Consider the following 25,266-nt stretch of genomic DNA (forward strand, 5'->3'; position numbering starts at 1 on the left):
CCGGAGAGCACTATCAGGGCGGATCCGAGCAGCCTCTTGAAACCCCACATCTGGGGAGAGCACAGTTGGGCTGGATCTGTGTGTGAAGGGCAAGTGGGGGTCCGCGGCACCACACTCCTCCCCCATGCTCCTGCCCCAGGCTGATAGGCATTGCTGGCTGATCCCACCGTCCTTTCAGCACGGGACACACAGTCAGTACCTGCTCATCAGGGCGGTTGTGCTCTGAGGGCTCAGGGAAGAGGGATGTGATGGAGAGAGGGAGCAGTCAGGAGCAAGAGCCCGGGCCTGGGGGCCAGAGGGGTATTGGCAGGAGACTGATGGGGTCGGGGTGGTCGTGGGGCAGTGCACTGCCGGAAGAGGGACCCAGTAGGGCTGACCGAGCTCCAAGCCCGCGCTGTTGTCAGTAACCAGCACGTCCTGGGGCCTAAGGGGTGGTGGTTTCTCCTGTGAAGCAGATGGTAGGGGACGTGGTTTAAAGTTAATGGGGTTACTCTTCTTTTCAGACTGGAAAAAGTCTATAATCTTGTAAAGGAAACCATGCCAAAGAAGCCGGATGCACAGTCAGGTGTGTGAGGGGCTTTGGGCTGGGCAGCCCCGGCTCCTCACTGCGGCTCCGGAAGGGCTGCTGTGCTAGAGCTTGCCAGGCCCAGGCCTGGAGAGGGTGGAGGGCTCTCACCGTCCACCGTCCACCCTCCACCCTCCTCCCTCCTTCCTTTCCCGCCACCCACAGACCGCAGCTGGTCGCTTGCCCAGCAGCAAGCCTCAGGGATGGAGGCTTGCGGATTCCAGGGCTGGGTCTGGGTTCCAGGCCTCTGAGGCCCACTCACCCCCTTGGGTCAACAAGCGGGCCAGGAAGAGGTGCTCGGGGGAGGAACTCAGCAGCACGCATTCCCGCATGACTCTCGGCTCATTTGGACAGTTTTCACTCTTGACTGATGGGGCGGCTGATTGCCGAGAAAGGTTGGGGATGAGACCGGGACGGGCCACTCGCTTCAGCCCCAGGGTCCCCTGCTGGGCCTTTGGCTTCCGATCCCTGTGCACTCCTGAGCAGTGCTGCCTCCCTCCCCGCAGGGCCTGCTGGGCTGGTCTCTGGGGACCAGCGGATCCAAGTAGCCAAAACCAAGGCCCAGCAGAACCACGCGTTGCTGGAGCGGGAGCTGCAGCGGCGGAAGGAGCAGCTGCGGGCGCCTGCGGTCCCGCCCGGTGTGCGGATCAAGGAGGAGCCGGTGAGCGAGGAGGGCGAGGAGGACGACGAGCAGGAGGCGGAGGAGGAGGAGCCCATGGACACTTCCCCCAGCGGCCTCCACAGCAAGCTGGCCAACGGGCTGCCTCCCGGGCGGGCTGCAGGCACGGACAGCTTCAATGGGCACCCGCCCCCGGGCTGCGCCAGCACCCCTGTGGCTCGGGAACTGAGGGCCTTCGTGGAGGCCACCTTTCAGAGACAGTTTGTGCTCACGCTGAGCGAACTCAAGCGCCTCTTCAACCTGCACTTGGCCAGCCTGCCCCCCGGCCACACGCTCTTCAGCGGCATCTCGGACCGCATGCTGCAGGACACGGTGCTGGCCGCTGGTTGCAAGCAGATACTGGTGCCTGTAAGTAGAGCCCACGCTGCTGGGATAGGCGGATAAAGGGGCTGCCCGCGGCCTCTCGGGAGGGCACCTGCGCAGAAAGGAGCTGTGGGGAGAAGTCGGCTCACCTGGTGAAGGGCCTGAGCCCTGCCTGCCTGGGGGATGGGGCATGGGGGTGGGGAGAACCAGCTGTTGGGAGGCCACGTGGGGACACGGGAGGCCATGCTTGGTGAGCATTTGCTCTCATGTGGGCCTAGGTGTGACATGGGCAAGTCAGCTTCTCCGAGGCTCTGTCCTCATGAAGTGGGATCATGTCGGGTTTTATGTCACAGGATTGTGGTAGGGGCTACACACGGTGTCTGAAGGCCTGGCCTATTGTCTAGCCTGCCGCAGGGCCTAGTGAAACAGAGCCTCTGCCTGGTTTCTCACCCTGTCCTCCACCAAGAACGCCTGACGGTTTCCTACTAGCTTTGCCATTGTTTGGAATGATTTAACTTCTAAGATCGTTTGATCTTCTTTGCAATCTGCAGATGAAGAAACTGAGGCTCCAAGGAATGAAATGTACATTAAAAGGTCGCTACCTAGGAGGTAGTAGAGCTGGAATTTGGACCTCAGTGTAGTGGCCTGGAGTTTTGAATCCTTTGTGCTCAGCTAAGATGAGCTGCTTCCCCACAGCTGTGCCAGCACCCCAGCTTGGAGCTTGGGCTGGGTCCTGGCGGCCTCCCTGTGCATCAGAAGCAAGCTGACCAGCTCAGCGCTGTGCTCCCAGCACTTGCAGTGCCAGGCCTTGAGTGTGGTATTGCAAGCCTCCTGCCCCCTTCCCCATGGGCTGCTTTTCCATAACTGGGAGGGGCCCTTACAGGGAGGAGCAAAGTGTGTGCTGGGGACTGTTTCCCTGCGCTGAGGATGGAGAGTGCCAGGTGCTGCCTGAGGCATACCTTTCCCATGCTCCTTTTCCACAAGGCTCTGCCCAGACCTGGCAGCAAAATGGGGTGAGGTGGGGCTGTGGTGGTCTCTAAGAAAGCACTGATGTTTTTCATTGCCAAGGTCAGGAGCGCCTGCAGCCTTGGGTGATGATCTGAGGCCAAAGCCCATCCCTGTATATGAGGAATAGAAACTAGGACAGGAGGCCCTGTGGCACCTAGGCTGTCTCAGGGGATTGGCCCTGCTGGCAGGCAGCCCCCTGTGGGAGGTACTGGCGGGGAGGTACTGGCGGGGTTTGGGCTCCTACCCACCCAGCACATGGGTCTGGATTTCCACAAGCTCACCTTTCTTCATGAGCTGGGCCAGGCCAGGGAGGACACCTGCCTGACATTAGCAAGGTTGTTTTGGGCCGCTGGAGTGGACAGAGGTGAGGGGTGGGACATGGCCACCCTCAGACACCCCCACCCCTCCTTCTGGACCCCCTCTGTCCATGTTGCTTTGGGGTGGGGCTGGCGTCTTCAGGAGGCACCATGGCCCTAGCTGTAATGCTCTCCTTGCCATCCTGACAAGGAGACTGTATCGTAATCACATCCAAGATGTAAGAGACCTCAGACCCCAGCCACCTCTGTGTTCTACGTGAGGGAGCTGAGGTCCAGGGCGAGCGAACAGATCGAGGACTTGACTTGAACTCCTGGTTCTGCTGCTTACTAGCTGTGTGACCATGGACAGTGAACTAAATCTCTCTGAGCTTACTTTTCCCCACGTACTACCTCCCGTTTCTAATGCTTAAATGCAAGTGTGTACTGGAGGCCTCACAGGGCTTTTACTGGTAGTAACCATTATTGCTACTTGTGTGATGGAACCAGGACTGGAAACTACCATCCCAGACGCCCCCTTCCTGTCCCCTTCTCTCCAGGACCCAGGCCTGTGTCACACTCGTCCTGGTCCACCTTTGGACAAAGTGGCCTGGATTGCTTGGGAGTCAGGCAGTGCCTGTAACCCACACTGACACGGTGCGTGTGGGAAGCAGTTGAAAAGAATCCCCAGGGTACCCCAAAGGAGTTATGGGGAAGGGGGCACCCCTCCATCAGGGTTGGCGTCTTCAGGAGGGAGGACTCTGGGTGTTAAAGCAGAGTTGAGTTGGTGCCAGGCTGATGGGGAACCAGACGCAGCTTCCCCACTGTATGGAGGATATGTGCAGACTCGAAGCTGGGCATTTCACTGGGCTCATCCCACTCCCCCTTTCTCTTGCTGGAGCCCTGTCAGGCCCTGGCGGGGGTGCTGGCCTCCTCCCCATGGTGAGGTGACAGGCGCAGGTTTGTGGCTGCCCAAGGCTGGGATTGGAACTCACGTTCCTGCATCTGGGCTGGGGCACACAGGGAGTGGTGAGGCAAGCAAGTGGATCCATGGGGTAGAGATGGAGAAGCAACTCACACCTGGGCCTTGGTCAGTTTCCCCCACAGACTGCTGCTTCCCCGGATGAGCAGAAGGTGTTTGCCCTCTGGGAGTCTGGAGACATGAGTGATCAGGTGAGGTGAACTTTGCTGCCATCTTCCCCAAGAGTAGGGGGGTTTCCTGCAGGGTTGGAGGCCTTACAGGACGTGTGCACCCGAGGTGCAGCCACACAATGCAGATTTTCTGGCACACTCGGTTTTAAATATTCTGCTGCAAGTCTGTACGCTGACAAAATAAGCTGTATCTGCTAATAGTTTGAACCTAAACCAGTGGTTCCCAGATGCCAGTCTGTGAGCCAGCTCCATCAGAATCATCTTTTTAAAAATGCAGGCTGGGCACGGTGGCTCATGCCTATAATCCCAGCATTTTGGGAGGTCAAGGCGGGTGGATTACCTGAGGTCAGGAGTTCGACACCAGCCTAACCAATATGGTGAAACCCCATCTCTACTAAAAATACCTCTGGTGGCGGGAGGCTGAGATAGGAGAACTGCTTGAACCTGAGAGGTGGAGGTTGCAGTGAGAACCGAGATCACACCACTGCACTCCAGACTGGGCGACAGAGCAAGACTGTGTCTCAGAAAAAAAAAATACATAGATTCAGTTCCGTTCAGTAGGTGTGGGGTACTGTCCTGGGTATCTGAATTTCTGTAAAGCTTCCTGAGCGACTCTGATGCCAGCCAGGCTTACAGAGCACTGGTGGCGCACATTTCTCAGGTGGCCTCTGGCAGCAGGAATCAAAAGGATTCCTTGTCAGGTCTCAGGTTCTGGACTTTTAGGTTAAAGAAATTGGTCGTTTTGCCTCTAGTCACACCGTGGCAGGGAGGGTCACAGGTGTCCAGTGCCCAGAAATGAGTGGAAGCAGCAGCGCCTTGTGCATGTGTGGTGCAGTCACGGACCCTGCATCCCAGAAGCTTTTCTTAGGCCGTGAACGTACCTAACTTGATGGTCAAAATGCCAGTCAGTCTGACTGTGTCTAGGTCCTGCTCCTAAGGTGTGGGGAGCAGGGAGTCAGCAGAAGTCCCACTGAGCTCTCGGTCCCCAGCTGCCGCTTAGGGAAGCCAACTGGCAGACTGAGGATCTAAGGGGCTGGGGCCTCTTCCTGACCTAGCTTGAGTGCTTTTGGCTGGAATAGAGGGTATCTGAAATACTTTGATAAGAAAAAGGGAAAAAAAAAGTCATAAATGCAGATTTGTAAACATCAAATCAGACTAAAAGTTTTAATAGGAAAGCTCTTGCACTGCTGACCTGACTGCCACCCCTCAGAGGTGACCACTTTTATTACTACTTTTTTTAATAGAAACAGGGTCTATGTTGGCCAGGCTAGTCTTGAACTCCTGGCCTCAAGTAGTTCTCCTGCCACAGCTTCCCAAAGTGCTAGGATCACAGGCATTTAAATCACCAAAAGATACCACTAAAACAACTGCCCCCATTAAAAAAAAAAAATCAGCTTGTCATTAGCAATGGGCTTCCCATTGTGGTGGATGAGATGTAGCTCTCAACTATTTTAGGAGACTGTAGAGATAGATAGGTTATGCCAATTTTTTTTTTTTTTTTTTGAGATAGCATCTGAGGTAACCTCTGTCACCTAGGCCTGGAGTGTAGTGGTGCCATCTCAGCTCATGCCTCCCGCGTTCAAGCAATTCTTGTGCCTCAGCCACCCAAGTAGCTGGGATTACAGGCTTGTGCTGTCACACCCAGCTAATTTTTGTATTTTTAGTAGAGATGGGGGGGGTTTCACCACGTTAGCCAGGCTGGTCTCGAACTCCTGGCCTCAAGTGATCCGCCCACCTTGGCCTTCCAAAGTGCTGGGATTACAGGCATGAGCCACCATGACCGGCTTTTACTTCTTTTTGATTGGCTATCATTGTTTATAGCCCTGTCACTGAATGAACTGAAAATCCTTTCATTGTAGAGCCAAACATCAGTAATATATACTATGATTACATTTCCTTGTTCACTACTTCCTGTTTTCACTTGTGTAATTTTCTGAACACATGTGTACCAAGGGTGATACTTTGCTTAATTAAGCCTGGTTCTCTGGAAGCCTCTCCCTCTGCTTCTCCAGTAAGACTGGCTCTTCGCCATGTCTGTTGCTGAATTGTGGAATCTCTGCTTCTTCCTTGCTTTAGCTTCTAAAGAGACAGGCGTTGTCTGCATTCTTTCATGTCTTAAAATGGCTTTCTTTTAACCTTCAGTATTACAATACAGTATTACTGTTTGGGACTAGACCTTTAGGAGGCAAATGCTACTTTATGTAGCAGTCTCAACTGTTTACATGAACCATAGCAAAAAAAAAAAAAAGAATCAAATCCACCTCCTCTTAATGTTAGCTGGTTTTGTTTGCTTCTGCAAAGTATGGAACAATGTGTAAGTAAGGTTATCACACTTTGATGTAAAAGTTTCTATTTTTACGTGATCAAATGATTTGCCTCTCAAAATTCTAGTCCCAGACAAATAGTAATACATAAAGCATCTTTTGTCTTTTTTTCATCCAGGCTGGAGTACAGTGGCACGATCTCGGCTCACTGCAACCTCCGCCTCCCGGGCTCAAGCAATTCTCTTGCCTCAGCCTCCTGCGTAGCTGGGATTATAGGCATGTGCCACCACGCCTGGGTAATTTTTGTATTTTTAGTAGAGACGGGGTTTCACCATGTTGGACAGGCTGGTCTTGAACTCCTGACCTCAGGTAATCCGCCCGCCTTGGCCTCCCAAAGTGCTGGGATTTCAGGCGTGAGCTGCTGTGCCTGGCATGAAGCATCTTTAAGATTAGAGTTTCCATTGTTTACGTTTTCAGAGTTGTTGAAATTCCGTAACATTCCCCTTCTTGGTCTTTTAAATTTGGCCTATATTCTTTCCTTTATACCAAACTGCAGAATGTTTCATTATTCTGTATATCAGTCAGTGCAATTTCAGCCGTGCCCTGGTACGGGTCATTATTGTACTAGACAATTGAGTTCTTACAAAATCCTGTTGAGTTGTTAGACTTTTTTGTGTTCTTTCAGAATTCTTATGACAGATATTAGACATACTGAATTCAGTATTTTCTATTCAATTTTTATTTTGGGGTGTAACGTATTTTACGGCATCCTGTTTCATGGCTGCAGTGGCATGTTTGTGTGTTAAGACTTCACACCAATTTTGACACCCTCTTATCTCTGTGCAGCTTAGATTGTGGCTTCGCCTGCCTGCTAACTCCGATGCACTCCTGCATTTTACCATGCAGAAATATGTTCAAGCCACTCGTCCTCTCATGTCTCTTCACCAGTTCTTTTGTTATGCTGGCATATACCTTTATTTTTATTTATATTCAAGTTTCCACACAAAGCGTTAATGCCTTTACTTTTATTTATGTTTCTATTTCTGTACACTGTCTTGCTGGGTCTCTAGAGATGACTTGGCTCATCTTTAACCAGAGGTACTGGGTGAAGGTTTTTAATCAGAGACTGCAACACAAAGTTAGGTGCGTGGCTTGGGTGTCTTGTTCAGGGATGTTTCTCATTTTAGATCACTGTTTCCCAGAATAACGTGTTTTTGCTACTAAAGCATCGACAGGTTTTGCTTGAAATTTTTTCCAAAAATTACCGGGTACGCCGAAACATGATCCAGTCTCGGTTGACTCAAGAGTGTGGAGAAGATCTCAGTAAACAGGAGGTGGATAAAGTACTAAAGGTACCTCCATTTTGTGCATAACAATATCAAAGACTCTGGAAGGGGCTGACAGCATGGAGAAGGGACTCTAGTGTCTTTGTGTATATGAAATCAGGCTTCCTTGGGACCCCCTCCCCAGACAGTCTTGTCTTCAGCAACTCTTAATGATTGGCATTGGTTAGGGAAGGGGGTATGTGCAAGAGGACTGACCCCTTCAAATAATATAGTCACAGGGGTGTCCAAGGGAAAGAATACAGCCATGGGTGCTTAATTTCTGTTTCTGATTGGGCCAGTAATGCCCCTTTCTCATCCCTCTTCTCTGCTTATCACTAGAGACAGAAACTAAAAACCATGGCTTCAGGCCGCTAAAAGCCTAAAACGAAATAGAACAACAAAATACAGTGGGTTGGGTGAGCTTGGCAGTGGGTAGGCATCTTCTAAAATGATAGGGCCTAGTTGAGAATCCTCACTCCACTCCCCCTTGAATTTTGAACTACTCTTCTGATTGTTGCCATAGCCACATACATGACTTTCAGTAGAATCCATTCTTAAATTTGGTTTAAAAAGGAGTATCTGTTTACTATATATGAAAGCACCTAATGTTCAAGCTATAATGCTTTTCTGAAGTGACTGTAGTACAAATACCAACCATATTTGCAGCAACACTGAGACACAGAAAACTGATGACAGTGTCTTGTTTTGATTAAACATCCAGAGCCATATAAGTAATACTATTTTTTAAGCACCCTTGTTCTGGGCATGTCAGTATTTGTATTTCATAGATCCTCACTTTTTTTTTTTTGAGATAGAGTTTCGCTCTTGTTGCCCAGGCTGGCGTGCAATAGCACACTCTCAGCCCACTGCAACTACCACCTCCCAGTTTCAAGCAATTCTCCTGCCTCAGCCTCCCAAGTAGCTGGGATTACAGGCGTGACAGCCACCATGCCCGGCTCACCCTCACTTTTAAAATACCCCTGAGGAATGGCTGGGCACAGTGGCTCGCGCCTGTAATCCCAGCACTTTGGGAGGCCGAGGCAGGAGGATCACCTGAGGTCAGCAGTTCGAAGCCAGCCTGACCAACATGGAGAAACCCCATCTCTACTAAAAATACAAAATTGGCCGGGTGTAGTGGTGCATGCCTGTAATCCCAGCTACTTGGGAGGCTGAGGCAGGAGAATCGCTTGAACCTGGGAGGCGGCAGTTGCGGTGAGCCGAGATTGTGCCATTGCACTCCAGCCTGGGCAATAAGAGCAAAACTCTGTCTCAAAAAAAAAAACTACCCCTGAGGAGAGGGTGGCTGGTAGTAACCATGGTGGTATGCTTAGGCAGTTTTTGATTTCCTATTTGTATTCTATTCACTGATCATAAATCAAGTGTTGATATTGTGGACAGAATGTAGTTAGCTCCCTTACCTGCAAAAATCTGCACTTACCCTGTTTCTCTCTCATAGGACTGCTGTGTAAGCTATGGTGGCATGTGGTACCTTAAAGGGACAGTACAGTCTTGACAATAGTAGCAAACCACTAACCCAGCAAATCTAAGCCCAAGGAAGAAGGGCGGAACCAGAAGTAGAGCCTCGACTTGCTTCAGACGACACAGAGCAAGAGAAACTGACCGTCTCATGGCCTGTGGCATTGCATGGTGCAGTGGACAGAAGGGATTATCCTCAGCCAGTGGCAGGGTCAGCTTAAGTTAGATCACTCCCAGAAGAGACCAGCTGGGACCTTCTTTGCAGTACTATTTGAAATTCCTGATGTATTTTGCTTATTATTTGGTTTCATTCTCATAATAAAGAGAGTGTATACTGACATGGGCAGGATGATAAAAATCATGGTTTAATATTTTCTTTTGTAAACTTAATGCCAACAAGGTCTAAGTTATGTTTACAACATGAAGAAAACCTCAAAGTTTTTAATTTTTAAAATGCCTAGAAGACAATATTTAGTCTTGAATTATCTATCTGCTAAGACCTCCACCAATTTCATTAAACCAAATTGAATTATTCTACTCTTGGGATTCTGTGGCCACTTTACCTTTGACAACAACCTACTTTATGTAGCAGTCTCAACTGTTTACATGAACCATAGCAAAAAAATCAGAATCAAATCCATCTCCTTTTAATGTTTGCACAAAGATGCAAACAAAACCAGGTAAGTATGGAACAATGTATAAGTGAGGTTATCACACTTTGATGTAAAAATTTCTATTTTGTGTATTTTTAAAATAAACGCTAACACTAAACTAGCATCATGGTGCTATCTTCAAATGATTACAGAAAGGCGATCTTGTTGGGCTCAGCGTTACATGTATCTAGAGGGAACAGAGCTAATGGAGGGAAACAGAGCAGCACTGTCCACTAGAAAGAGGTGAGTCGTGTATGTAATTTTGAAAGTTTATAGCAGCCACATTAAAATAGTTTAAAAAGGTCATTTTAGCATTTAGCCCAAAATATCTAAAACATTAACATATAATAAAAATATTAATATTTTACCTTTTTTTAACCAAGTCTTCAAAATCTGGCATTTTACACTTTCCTCAACACTCTCAATTTGGACTAGCCACGTCGTAAGTGCTCAGATGCCACATGGGGCTATTTGCGACAGTATTGGACAGCACAGCCCTAGAAATGGATGGAAAAAATAAGAGTAAGCTAGGTTGGGTGAGATGTGAATTTTGGTATATAGTTAAGGCTTTTGCCATCTTTTTTGTACAACACAGCCACTAATTGTCTGAAGGTTTAAATGACGGTCTATGCTATTTCCGCACCCCCCCAAAATAAAACATCTAATATTTTAGCTATAGAATCACTAAGGCATTGATCAAGGATGTACTTTGCCAAATAAGTATTTGGTAACATTGCTTAACAGGTTGATCATATATTGATTCTAACTATTAACATACGTGAACCTGAAAAGTAAAGTTACCAAAAGCGATTTGGAATATGTCTCAGCTCTTCCATCCTAACCTTCCTTCTCACTTTGAAAGGGGAAATGCTCAGGTGGGATGGCACAGAATGTTAGTCCCATCACCTTGCAGAACTTAACTAACTCAGTGGAGAAGTCAGAGCCTTAAATACTTACATTGATAAAAATAATTAGTTAAAACACAAAACTCAAATAGCAAGAGAAAGAAACTTAAGGAATACAGGAGGGAACTATTGCTTTTAAAAAAAAATTGAGGGAACTTGGGATGTCAGAATAGGACTTTCCAGCACTTGTCCCCCTGCAGAAACATGAATTTAAACAACTATCCACAAACAGAAATACCTTCACAAGAGCTAAGGAACCACGAGAGATTACAGCACCTTGGTATACCACAGAAATAAGATGTATTGAAGAGGACAGGAGGGACAATTTTACATTACCTAGCTTACCCTCTCCCCAACCCCAGGCAGCACAGGGTGGAGATAGAGAGACCCTCCACTTGGAGGAAGGAGAGGGAAGTAAACATTGGACCCCAAAATCATGCCAGCCCCAGACTCTAGGCCTGCCCCAGGAACACAGGTTCTAAGCATACCCACTGCCAGGCCTGTATCCATGAGCTCACACTCTAGCAGACACCCCCTCCCCACCCTGGTCCAGCCCCATCTGAGTAAACCCCAGCACCGGGCTGGCCCTCATAGATCTAGGCTCCAATATCCCCTGCAGAACCAGATTCTAGGCCAGCCCCCAGGACCCCAGGATCCATCCCTCAGAGACCTAGCCTCCAGGCCAGTATCTATATACCCTGGCTCCAGGCTGAGCTATATGCCCACAGCCAGCACCCACAATCCCAGGCTCCAGTACAATACCCGTGGACCCAAGCTCCATGTGTGCCTCAGCACCAAGCGCCAGTGGACTCAGGTTCCAGGCATACACCTCAGTATGCCTCAATGCTAGGCATGCCCTAGCAGACTGGGGCTCCAGAACCGTCCCTATGGACCCAGGACCTAGGCCCACTCCTGCAGGTTCAGGCTCCAGGCTATGGAGCTAGGCTTCAGGTCAGTTCCCTGGATGCAGGATCCAGGCCTGCCCTTGTAGATTTAGGCTCTGGTTGTACCCCTGCAGACCCAATCAACTGGCCCACTCCACTGGACCTACGTTCCAGGATTAATCCTATGCATGCAAGCACCAGGCTCATCCGTCTGCTGACCTAGGTACTAGGTCAGCCTGCTCAAGGACTCCAGCAGCAAGCCTGCCCACAGACCACACCAGACCACTTGCCCAGAATCTCTGAATGGGCTCACTGGTGAAGGGCTGTTCCACGCAAAGTCAGACTGCAAAGATTAGAATCAGTCCTTACACCTCATCCAATGTACAGACATCAACATATGACCACAAGGATCAAGAACAATCAGGGAGACATGCTATCACCAAAGTAACAAAGCACCAGAAATCTACCCTAAAGAAATGGATTTATGAGCTGCCTGACAACTCAAAATAGTTTTAAGGATGTTCAGCAAACTTCAAGAAAATACACATACATAACTCAACAAAATGAAGAAAACAACCAAATCAAGAAACCTAATAGATCGAAGTTATTTATTTTTTACAAACCATTCTGAAGTTGAAAAATACAATGAATGAAATGAAAAAATAGAATAGTGAGCATCAACAGAATTGATAAAGCAGAGAGAATCTATGGACTCAAAGACAGATTATTTGAAAATATAGCCAGAGGAACAAAAAGAATGAAAAGGAATGAAGAAAGCTTACGGGATTTATGGGACAGCATCAAAAGAGCAAATATTTGAGTTACTAATGAGAAGAAAGAAAGAAGTCACAAAACAGTAGTTTTCTACTACTGTTTTCCAGATCTGGAGAAAGATATAAATATCCAGGTGCAAGAATATCAAAAGTCTCCAATCAGATTCAATATGAACAAAACTATACCATGACATATTATAATCAAATTGTCAAAAATCAAAAGACAAAGGGAAGATCCTAAAAGCAGCTAGAGAAAAGAAGCAGATCACATATAAGGGAGTTCCAATAAGGCTAGCACTTCTCAGCAGAAACTTCCAGGCCAGGAGAGAGTGGGATGATACATTCAGAGTGCTAAAGGAGAACAAATTGCCAACCATGAATACTTTATCCAGCAAAACTTCAGAAATGGAGAAAAAGACTTTCCCAGGCAGACAAAAGCTGAAGCATTTCATCACCACCAGCTCTGTGTTTATAAAAAAATGTGAAAGGGAATTCAAGCTGGTAGAAAAGGATGTTAATTAGTAACATGAAAACACATGATAGTATAAAACTGGTAAAAGTATACTGTCAAACTCAGGAATACTCTAATACTGTAATGGTGGTGTGTATATTGCTTATCTTTAGTATAAAGGTTAAAAGACAAAACTATTAATAGCTAATTTGTTAAGGGATACACAATATAAAATTTGTAAATTGTGACCTCAAAAACAAAATGTGGGAGGAAGTAGAATAAAAGTATAGTTTTTAATGCAATCAAAGTTATCTGCTTAAAATAGTCTGCTATCACTGTGTTTTACATAAGCTTCATGATAATCACAAAGCAAAAACCTATAGCAGACACGGAAAAGATAAAAACGAATCAAAGCATAACTCTAGAGAAAATAAATCACAAAGGAAGACAGAGACAAACAAAGGATCTACAAAACAACCAGAAAGCAACAAAATACCTATCCCTACTGGTAGGTAAGGAGTTACTACTGCGAATGTAAATGGATTAAATTCTCTAATCCATTTACTGTGAATGTAAATGGTTTAACTCTTCATAATCCAAAGACAGGGAGTGGCTGGATTTAAAAAAAAAAAAAAAAAAAAGATCTAACTATATGCTGCCAAAAAGTCTCATTGAACCTGTAAGGGACACATAGAGACTGAAAGTGAAGGAATGGAAAATGGTATTTCATGCAAATAGAAACCAAAAAAGAACACGAGAGCTATACTTACATCAGATAAAATAAACTTTAAGTCAAAACTGTAAAATGAGACAAGGTCACTGTGTAATGATAAAGGGGTCACTTAACAATTGTAAATATTCACCCAACATCTGAGCACCTAAATATAGAAAGCAAATATGAATAGATCTGAATGGATAGATAGACTGTAATACAACAGTAGTAGGGGATTTCAATATCCTACTTTCAGTAAAGGTCAAGGCCCCTCCCCCAAAAAAAAATCAGTAAGAAAGCATCAGACTTTAACTACACATTATGCAAAATGGACCTACTAGACATATACAGGAGATTCCATCCAACAGCAGAACATACATTCTTCTCGAGCATACATGGAATATTCTCCAGGACAGATCATATATTAGGGCACAATCTTTAAGTATCTTTTCTAACCACAATGGTATGAAACTAGAAATCAGTAACAGGAGGAATTTCAGAAAATTTACAAATATGTGAAAATTAAACATGCTCCTGAACAACAAATAGGCCAATGAAAAAAACTAAAAGGAAAAATTTTTTAAATATCTTGAGACAAAAATGGACACAAAACATGAAATACAACAAAAGCAGCTCTGAGACAGAAGTTTACAGCAATCACCACCTACATCAAAAAGAAAAGACCTCACATAAACAACCCAATGTTACACCTTAAGGAACTAGGAAAATGAAAAGAACTAGGCCCAGTTAATAAAAGGAAATAGGCGAGGTGAGGTGGCTCAACGCCTGTAATCCCAGCACTTTGGGAGGCCGAGGTGGGCAGATCACCTGAGGTCAGGGGTTTGAGACCAGTCTGACCAACATGGCAAAACCCCGTCTTTACTAAAAATGCAAAAAACACAGCCATGTATGGTGACACGCTCCTGTAGTACCAGCTACTCAGAAGGCTGAGGCAGGAGAATCGCTTGAACCTGGGAGGCGGAGGTTGCAGTGAGATTACACTACTGCACTCCAGCCTGGGTAACAGAGCAAGACTCCATCTCAAAAATACATACATACATACATACATAAATGGAAATAATAAAGACCAGAGCAAGACTATATCTCAAAAATAATAAAAGAAAGGAAATAATAAAGACCAGAGCTGAAAAAAATGAAAAGATCAACAAAATTCAGTTGGTTTCTTGAAAAGATAAAATTGACAAACTTCTAGCTAACAAAAAATAGAGAAAGACTCATATAATTAGAAATGGAAAAAGATAATCCCAGCACTTTGGGAGGCCAAGGCAGGTGGATCACTTGAGGTCAGGAGTTTGAGATCAGCCTGGCCAATATGGTGAACCCCGTCTCTACTAAAAAATACAGAAATTAGCCAGGCATGGTGGCAGGTGCCTGTAATCCCAGCTACTTCGGAGGCTGAGGTAGGACAATCACTTGAGCCTGGGAAGGGAAGGTTGTAGTGAGCTGAGATCCTGCCACTGCACTCCAGCTTGGGCGACAGAATGAGACCTTGTAAGAAAGAAAGGAAAGAAAGAAAGAAGGGAGAGGGGAAGATATTACAACTGATTCCGTAGAAATACAAAGGATCAAGCCAGGCGCGGTGGCTCATGCCTGTAATCCCAGCACTTTGGGAGGCCAAGGCAGGTGGATCACTTGAGGTCAGGAGTGACCACCCTGGTCAAAATGGTGAAACCCTCTCTCTACTAAAAATACAGAAAATGAGCCAGGCATGGTAGCGGGTTCCTGTAATCCCAGCTACTTGGGAGGCTGAGGCAGGAGAATCGCTTGAACCTGGGAGGCAGACATTGCAGTAAGCCAAGACCATGCCATTGCACTCCAGCCTGGGCAACATGAGCAAAACTCCATTGCGGAAAAAAAAAAAATTAGATGGGTGTGGTGGCACACGCCTGTAATCTCAGCTACTGGGGAGGCTTAGGCGGGAGAATTGCTGGAACCCGTGAGATGGAGGTTGCAGTGAGCCAAGATCACACCACTGCGCTCCAGCCTGGGAGACAGAGCAAGACTCTGTCTCAAAAAAAAAAAAAAATACAAAGGAACCTAAGAAACTACCATAAAAAATTACCAGCAAACTGGATAACCTACAAGAAATGGATGAGTTCCTAGACACATACAGCCTACCAAGACTGAATCACAAAGACACAGAAAATCTGACCAATGAGTAAGAAGGTTGAATCAATAATTTAAAAAAGTCTGCCATCAAAGAAAAGCCTAGGACCTGGTGGCATCATTGCCAAATTCAACTAAACATTTATGGAAAACTAATACCAATCTTTCTGAAACTTCCAAAAATTTGATGAAGAGGAATACTTTCAAACTATGTTTACAAGGCCAGAACTACCCTGATATCAAATCCAGACAAGGACACTATAAGAAAAGAAAATTAGGCCGGGGACAGTGGCTCATGCCTGTAATCCCAACACTGCGAGGCCAAGATGGGCAGATCACCTGAGGACAGGAGTTCCAGAACATCCTGGCCAAAATGATGAAACCCCGTCTCTACTAAAAATTACAAAAATTAACCGAGAGTGGTGGCGCATGCCTGTAATACCAGCTACTCGGGAAGCTGAGGCCAGAGAATCACTAGAACCTGGGAGGCGGAGGTTGCAGTGAGCTGAGATGGTGTCACTGCACTCCAGCCTGGGCAACAGAGAGAGACTCCATCTTTAAAAAAAGAAAAAAAAAAGAAAGAAAGTAAAGGAAAAAAAATTAGATCAATATCCTTGATGAACACAGCTGCAAAAACCTCACCAGAACTAGCAAACCAAATTCATTACATTAAAAGGCTCATTCACCATGATCAAGTGGGATTTATCCCAGCCTGGGCAATATAGCAAAACCCCATCTCTGCAAAAAAATAAATTTTTTTTTTTTAATTAGCCAGGTGTTGTGCTGTGTGCCTATAGTCTCAGCTACTTGGAAAGCTGAGGCAGGAGGATTGCTTGAGCCCAGGAGTTTGAGACTGCAGTGAGCTATGACCACCACTGCACTCCAGCCTGAATGACAGAGTGAGACCTTGTCTCCAAAACAAATAAAGTTGGATTTATCCATGGGATGCAAGGATGGTTCAATGGTTCAACATATGTGGTGTATCAATAAATGTGATACACCACATTAACAGAATGAAGGACAAAAACCATATAATTTTCTCAATAGATGCAGAAAAAGCATCTGAAAATGAACCACCATTCATGATTAAAAAATCAACAAATTAAGTATAGAAGGAATGCCCACTCTTACCACTTCCATTCAACAAAACACTGGAAGTTCTAATTATAGCAATTGCACAGGAAAAATGAAAGGCTGGTGGCTCACACCTGTCCTCCCAGCACTTTGGGAGGCCGAGGCGGGCAGATCACCTGAGGTCAGGAGTTCGAGATTAGCCTGGCAAATATGGTGAAACCCCTACTCTACTAAAAATACAAAAATTGGCCAGGCATGGTGGTGTAAGCCTGTAATCCCAGTTACTTGGGAGGCTAAGGCAGGAGAATCGCTTGAACCTGGAAGGTGGAGGTTGCAACGAGCTGAGATTGTGCCACTGCACTCCAGCCTGGGTGACAGAGTGAGACTCTGTCAAAAAAAAAAAAAAAAAAAAAAAAAAAGCATCCAAATCAGAAATAAGTCAAATTGTTCCTGTTTGCAGATGACATGATTTTATATATGGAAAATGTGTATATCTACATGCAAAAGAATGAAGTTGAACTCTTATCTTACACCTTACACAAAAATCAACTCAAAATGGATTAAAAACCTATTTTTAGGCTGGGCACAGTGGCTCACACCTGTAATCCCAGTACTTCGGGAGGCTGAGGCAAGCAGATCACTTTAGGTCAGGAGTTTGAGACCAGGCTGGCCAACGTGGCAAAACCCCGACTCTACCAAAAATACAAAAATTAGCAAGGCGTGGTGAAGCGTGCCTATAATCCCAGCTGCTCGGGAGGCTGACACAGGAGAATCACTAGAACCTGAGAGATGGAGGTTGCAGTGAGCCAAGATCGTGCCACTGAACTCCAGTCTGGGGGACAAAGCGAGACACTATCTCAAAAACAAAAACAAACAAAAAAACCTATTTTAAGAACTGAAACTATAAAACCTTAAGAAAAAAAAAAAAAACAGAGAAAAAGGTCTTTGACATTAATCTTGGCAATGATGTTTTGACTGGGACACCAAAAGTACAGACAACAAAAGCAAAAACAAAACAAAAGCTGCTGTACAGCAAAGGAAACAACAACATGAAAAGGCAGCCTATGCACTGGGAGAAAATACTTGCAAACTATATATCTAATAAGGGGTTAATAAGCAAAATACATATGGAACTCAATAGCATTCAAATGAATAACCTGATTTTAAAATGGGCAAAGCATCTGAAGAGTCATTTCTTCAAAGACATAAAAATGGCCAGCAGGGATATAGGTGGCTCAACATCACTAATCATCAAGAAAATGTAAATAAAAAGCACAATGAGTTATCTCACAGGTTAGGATAGCTTTTATCAAAAAGACAAGAAATAGCAAGTGGTGAAGTTGTAGAGAAAACTGAACATTTGTACACTGTTAATCAGAATGCAGATTGGTGCTGCACTGTGGAAAACACTATGGATGCTCTTAAAGATAGAACTACCATATGATACAGCAATCCCGCTCCTGGGCATGTGCCTAAAGGAAACAAAATCACCACCTTGTAAAGATAACTGTGTTCCCATGTTCATTGAAGCATTATTCACAGGAGCCAACATATGGAAACAACCAAGGTGTCCATCAACAGACGAATGGATAAAGAAATGATGCCATAATAATTTACATACATACCATGGAACTTCAGCATTAAAAAGGGAAGTCCTGCCATTTGCAACAACAGGGATGAAGCTGGAGGAGGACATCATGTTAAAAGAAGTAAGCTAAACACAGGAAGAAAAATACTGCATGATCCCACTTATATGTAGAATCTTTAAAACAAACAAACAAACATCAACAACAACAAAAACAGTAAAATAGTGGTTACCGGGGTGGGGGAAATGGGAAAAGGTAAGTCAACATTGCAGTTATGTAGGATGGACGAGCCTAAGAGACAACATGAGGGCTTATAGTTAATAAAATTGTATCATATACTGGTAATTTGCCAAGAGAGTTGATTTTAGGTACTCTTATCACACACACGAGTATGTTATGATGGGTATGTTAATTTGCTTGACACATGGGTATGAGTATGTTAATTTGCTTGACCTTGATATACTATATATATCAAGTTTATCAAAACATTGAACATATTAAATATATACAATAAAAAGAACATAGGATATAGATATGTATATAACAAAGGAAGGGGAAAAATGAAAATAAAGTTTTATTTGATGAAACAACAAAAATATGTAGAGTTCTTTTTCTTTTTTTAGAGACAGGATCCCACTATATTGCCCAGGCTGAAGTACAGTGGCTATTCACAGGTGCGGTAATAGTGCATTATAGCCTTGAACTCCTGGGCTCAAGTGATCCTCCTGCCTCAGCCTGCCAAATAGCTGGGACTATAGGTGCACACCACTGTGCCTGTCTCATTTTTGATATAAATTCTTAAAACAGGAATACATGGATTCCTGATTAATAAAAAAAATCCAGCATTATGCTAAATCAAACAATGGACATATTGTTTAGGATTCAGACAAGCAATTTTACTCTCACCATATTTAATATTTTGGATATTTCAGAGCATTTAAACAAGTGTAAAAATTAAGTAGCCAAACAGTATTTTTCCAGGTATATTGAAGGAGTTGAATAAAAGATATTTGCCATAATTCAACAAGATAGCTGAAATCAATAGCTTTTCTATACACAACTAGTTACAAAGTATAGCAGAAGAAAAATCCCATTTCCAACATCCAAAAGACAAACCTTTAAAAATATGCAAGACCTAATTAGTAAAAATTTGAAAACTGAGACACACACAGACCATTTGAACAAATGGAAAAACATATAGCCGTTTGTGACCAACATGGTAAAACCCTGTCTCTACTAAAAATACAAAAATTAGCTGGGCGTGGTGGTGGATGCCTGTAATCCTAGCTATTCGGGAGGCAGAGGTTGCAGTGAGCCGAGAACACACCACTGCACTTCAGCCTGGGTGACAGAGTGAGACCCCATCTCAAAAAAAAGACATACAGTCGTGTTTTTAGATAGAAGCCTCTGTATGATTAAGCCTGTTCTTATTAATCTATTTATTTAACTTGATCTCAATAGAAGTACCAATTTCCCCTCAAGAACCAGACAAGCTAATTTTAAAGTTCATATTGGGGAAAAAAATGCAAAAAAAAAAAAAAAATCCAGGAAAATTCTGAAAGAATGAGAAAAGTTTAACTTCCCCTTAGCAGTTATGAAAAATATAAATATCCAAGTACTGCAACTTAAAACTACAAAATAAATAAGACAATAAAAAATAAAAATTTAGAACTGCATTAGGTACATGAAAATCAGATCCTAGAACAGAAATAGGTTAAAATTCATATAGACATTTAGTACTAATATGGGTGGCATTTCAAGCGTTGGTGCATAGACTTCAGATGGATCAAAGAACTCTCAAACACAAAGAGACGTGTTAAAGATTCATATACATAAATACATAAAAGTGGCCAGGTGTGGTGGCTCACATCTGTTATTCCCAGCACTTTGGGAGGCCAAGGCAGGCAGATCATTTGAGGCCAAGAGTTCGAGATCAGCCTGGCCAACATGGCAAAACCCCATCTCTACTAAAAATGCAAAAAGTTAGCCAGGTATGGTGGCACATGCCTACAGTCCCAGCTATTCAACTTGGGAAGGTTGAGGCATGCAAATTGCATGAACCTGGGAGGTGGAGGTTGCAGTGAGTCGAGATCGTGGCATTGCACTCCAGCCTGGGCAACAGAGTAAGACGCTGTCTCCCCTACTCAAAAAACAAACAAAAACAAAAACAAAAACATTCATATACATAAAATTGTGCTTGATAAAAAAAAAAATTCCATTAACAAGGTAAAAACTGCTGGACGTGGTGGCTCATGCCTGTAATCCCAGGAGTTGCCTTTGGAGTTACCTTTGGGAGGCCAAGACAGGGCAGATTGCTTGAGCCCAGGAGTTGGAGACCAGCCTGGGCAACACGGCAAAACCCCATCCTACCAAAAGTTAAAAAATTAGCTAGGCATGGTGGCACGCACCTCTGGTAGGAAGGCTGAGGTGGGAGGATTGCTTGGGCCCATAAGTCAAGGGCTGCAGTGAGCTGTGTTCATGCCACCACACTCCAGCCTAGGCAACAGAGCAAGACCTTCTCAGAACAAAACACAGCAAAAAAATCAGATAGAAATTAAGATAATCTGGGACAAAACACTTTCAAACTTCTAACTGTAAAACTGCATGTATAAAGTACTAGAGCTCTTTAAATAGGCAAAGGAGACTACAAATGGCTAACAGATTAAAAAATAGTCTTAATAGAAATGCAAATATAAGCTACAAGGAAAACACCATTTTTCTATTAGTTTGGCAAAGGTCAAGAAGTTTCTTGGCACAAGTATGAAAAAATAGACATCTTCATCCATTGCTAATGGGAGTATCAATAAACTCCGGATGACAGTAATTACAGAATACCTTTTTACTCAACTTCTAATAATATATCTTCTAGAATCACAAATGTCCATAGATGAATATAAGACTGTTCATTACAGGCTTTTTCTTTGGTAGTAGCAAAAGACTAGAACAATCTGCTCACTAGGTACTATTTAAACAAATTATTACATATCCATAAACTGGAATACTATGTAGCTACTATTAGAAAAGTACGTCATCAGATAAAGACACATGGTTCAATAAAAATGTAAGATGAAGAGTGCCTATGCTCATTTGCTTAAAAATGCAGGGTGACAAACATAGCAGTTGTGCTAATTTATGCACATATTTTAGGAGAATACACATAAAACTGGCAAATAGCTGATTCCAGGGAGGAGATGGACTGAGAAGGGATCCCTAACCCCCAGGCCGTGGTCTAGTACGGTCCATGACCTATTAGGAACCGGGCCGCGCAGCAGGAGGTAAGCAGTAGGTCAGAGAGTGAAGCTTCATCTGTCTTCACAGCTGCTCCTCATCGCTCACATTACCACCTGAGCTCCCCCTCCGGTCAGATCAGCAGTGGCATTAGATTCTCATAGGGAGTGCAAACCCTATTGTGAACTGCGCATGTGAGGGATCTAGGTCGTACATTCCTTATGAAAACTAATTCCTCATGATCTGAGGTGGAAGTTTCATCCTGAAACCATCCCCTGCAACCCTGGGTCTGTGGAAAAAACTGTTTTCCATAAAATCAGTCCCTGGTACCAAAAAATTGGGTACCGCTGCTTTACAAAGTGAAATTTTAAAAAGACGTTTTACCTGTTTTTAAAAACTTAATCCAAAAGCAAAAGTAATTTAGATTCAATGCCCGTTTTAATGTTTGAATAGCATAGTTTCTTTGCTATGATCAAATGTTTTGAGAATCAGTCAAATGCTATTAATTCAGAATCAAGTCTGACATTTCTGAAATAGTGAAAATTAGAGTATATAAATTTGAAAATGTCAAGTAATTTTAATGAACATTTAGCAATATGAGCAGAATCTGTGCTATTAAGTTATACAAATCCAAGGCTTCCCTATTTAAAATAGGAAAAAAATCACTGTAAATCTTTCTAGCGATATTTGTTGGAAGAAAAAAAAGTCAACAGTTGGTTATAAGAGTGAAATGGCTTATACTGAAAGTAAGACACACAGTAGATCCTATTTGTTCATTTTCATAGGTAGCTTTATTTGGTTTTTAGAAAAATATATACAATAATCGGAACCTCAGTTCTTAAATAGTTTTAAATTAAAAGTATACAAGTAAGAGGATATGTTTCCACAGTCAGAACATCAATACTGCTTAATAATGTAGATAGGAATTTCTGCAACAAGTCAAAACATTTACAGAACTCAGGAAGAGCAGCTTGTGGCTGGCAAGTCAGCCAGCTCAGAAAACAGGTAGGAGGGGAAGAGGTTTGATCTTTCCCCTTTAGTGTGAATTTGAGAAAGTGATGAAAGATTTACATGTTCACGCATCCTAAAGGCTAGAGCTTTCAATAAAAACATTAGAATGTAGGGGCGGAGGCCCTCTAGGGCATATGCTAACAAGCTAACTTAGATCAAACAAAAATTTGCCATCTCAATTTGGTATTCAGTTGGATTTGGATATATTAGGATTACCTGTCAGTCACAGTTCAACTAGTTCAGATACAACAAAACTCAAGGATTTGGAGTATTTGTTAATGACATTTCTTTTGGATCAGACTCCTGCTTTCTCTTGAACATTCTTCTTAATGAATTCACAGTATTCAGTGTTTGCAAAAGATACTTGAGTTTGACAGCCCTCTGACTTTACATCGTTTTGAGAAGTTGCGCAAGGAAGCAATAGGAATTGCCTTAGCTTTGTGCCAACTCGGCCCTTTTCCCCCATACTGTAGTAACTCCAGGCCTACTTCTCCAGTAGTATAGCTCTTCCCTCCACTGGTCCTTTTCAGGGATTGAAGTCTAATCAGTGCGCCAGCCAGAGGCCAGTTTGTCATGGGATTTCCTGGGGAGCTTAAATGGAAGTGGATCAGAGAACTGATACCAGTAGCCACCTCCTTTCCTCGTTGTATGCATTTGCTAAATAAGCAAAGCAATGAGGCAAATGTCACGAGCAACGTCAGGCTTCCAAGTCTACAAACACTTGTCTGAATGAGAGAGAGGTGATAGGCAATAGGCAAATTAGTAGTAGAGCTAGAGGTTCAATTAAGAATGAGAGGAGAGTGATCGGTATTTTGTTCTCTGTTCATCTATTTCCTGCTTAGTTTTCTTGATGCAACTAAAGATCTCCTTAAACAACGCTTTGTATTCTGGAGGTGTTGTAGGGGAACTGACGGGCTCTGGGTTGACAGAGGCCAGTTCCCAGCCGCTGGCAACAGGCTCAGACTGGGCGTTCACTCCAGTCAGGTCCTTGGCCGGAGCCCTGGAGGTCTGTACAGCCTTGTGTGACAGGGAGTCCTGTTCCTGTTGGCACTTCTTCAGCAGCTCTTCATACTTCACCTTCAGGGCACTGTACTGTGTGTCCACTTCGTGCAGAAGGGAGATGCCCCTCTGTTTCACAGCCTTGGCCCTCCTGATGCAGGTCTCCTCATGGCCCTTCACGATGTCACTCCCTGCCAAGCTGCTGAGGATCGTCTCACTGCTGCTGCGCTTGAGAGGCTTTCTATGTGGTTCCGGCACAGTCAGGAACATCTCTTCCAGCAGGCTCTGGCTGGGTTCTTTGAAAGGAACAAACAGAGAGTCTGGCACCAGCTTCTCAACCCCATTCACAAATGGATGCTCTGACTGCAACATCTGTCGCATCTCTGCCACCTCAGCCTCTAGTTCCAGTGCCCGTGCTCGGTAGGCACCTGTGGCCCCCAGCTGCTGCTCCAGTTCACTGTTCTCCTTTAACACCAGCCCATATTCCTCCTCCATAGTCACCCGCTTCTGCCGCTCCAGGCTCAGCTGGGCCTGCAACATTGTCACCGTTTTTTTCAAGTGCTCATTTTCCTCTTCATCAGGGCTTGGCTGACTTTGCAAGGAAGTGATCTTCTCAGCGAACACATGATCATACACGAAATGTCTAGGGGAAAAAATATTGAAAGAATGTATTACACAGGTCCACTGAGAATGAAGTGAGGAAGACTGGTGATTTTTTTTCAACTAAGTAAATTTGAGGAGCTGTGACAGTGACTGATTTTTTTCTTTTTTTTTGAGATGGAGTCTCACTCTGTTGCCAGGCTGGAGTACAGTGGAGCGATCTCAGCTCATTGCAACCTCAGCCTCCCGGGTTTAAGCAATTCTCCTGCCTCAGCCTCCCAAGTAGGTGGGATTTTAGGCATGCGCCACCATGCCTGGCTAATTTTGTATTTTTAGTAGAGACGGGATTTCTCCATGTTGGTTAGGCTGGTTGGTCTCCCAACCTCAGGTGATCCTCCTGCCTCGGCCTCCCAAAGTGCTGGGATTTACAGGTGTGAGCCACTGCACCCAAGCCGACAATGACTGATTTTTAGCCACACTGGAGCAGTGGCTAAAATGGAATTGTGTGAGGCTGGTAAATAAACACATGAAAGCAAACTCAGTTTTTGCGATGAATCTTTTTTTAATGTTGAAAGTACTAAAGAACATCTATTCCCAAAGACTGGCAGTATGCCAATGACCTCACAAGGGAAACCTTAAAAAGTACTGGTGCCTGGGTCCCAACCCACAGATTCCAACCTAGTTGGTCTGCTGCCCAGCCTGAGGGTTTCTAAAGGCTCTCCAGATGATTCATAATACATAATTACGATTGAATCACTACAGCAAATTACTGTTGCTGTGGTGTTTAACCAGGAATGTTCATCAGAATTGCCTGGGCAGCTTTTTACCCACACCCAGAAATTCTGATTTAGGCCTGAGGGAATGTGTTGGTATCTGCATTTTGAAAAACTCCACAGGTGATCTGATGTGCAGCAAAGGTTGAGACCCACCAAATGAACCACCTGGTTTCTCCTGCTCAGTCCAAGGCACCTTGCTTGACTATTTATTTGTGTTTTTATTTGCTTATCTGCCGTTCCGTTAGACTGAAAGCTCACAGGGGTAGGAACTCTATTCTGCTCACCAGCCCTCAGGTCTGGCATAGAGCTTGCCATACAACAAGTGTTCCATAAATACTTCTTAAAGATTCAGACTTGTAACTCTAAATTATAAAGGTACTTCTTTAAGCAAAAAATCTTCTGTTTGCTTGCATTTTTGTTTT

General features: G+C 44.3%; 2 protein-coding genes across 10 annotated transcripts in view; one reads left to right on the plus strand and one right to left on the minus strand.

Moving 5' to 3' along the window:
* The window catches only part of POLR3E (RNA polymerase III subunit E), a 37,223-nt gene extending 27,384 nt beyond the window's left edge, over positions 1–9,839 (plus strand). For 7 of the 8 annotated variants that reach the window (XM_073015230.1, XM_007987694.3, XM_007987723.3 and 4 more), the window contains 5 exons: positions 504–565; positions 1,072–1,592; positions 3,944–4,021; positions 7,491–7,616; positions 9,046–9,839. In XM_073015230.1, coding sequence (XP_072871331.1) covers positions 504–565; positions 1,072–1,592; positions 3,944–4,021; positions 7,491–7,616; positions 9,046–9,102 — 844 coding nt within the window. In that variant the 3' untranslated portion in view covers positions 9,103–9,839. The other variant, XM_073015231.1, reaches the window with a different exon arrangement.
* Positions 9,840–22,226: 12,387 nt separating this feature from the next.
* The window catches only part of CDR2 (cerebellar degeneration related protein 2), a 30,962-nt gene continuing 27,922 nt past the window's right edge, over positions 22,227–25,266 (minus strand). For both annotated transcript variants that reach the window (XM_007987748.3, XM_073015233.1), the window contains exon 5: positions 22,227–24,111. In XM_007987748.3, coding sequence (XP_007985939.2) covers positions 23,253–24,111 — 859 coding nt within the window. In that variant the 3' untranslated portion in view covers positions 22,227–23,252. The remainder of the gene's footprint in view (positions 24,112–25,266) is intronic.

This window comes from Chlorocebus sabaeus, chromosome 5, assembly GCF_047675955.1.
Source record: "Chlorocebus sabaeus isolate Y175 chromosome 5, mChlSab1.0.hap1, whole genome shotgun sequence".
Lineage (NCBI taxonomy): Eukaryota > Metazoa > Chordata > Mammalia > Primates > Cercopithecidae > Chlorocebus > Chlorocebus sabaeus.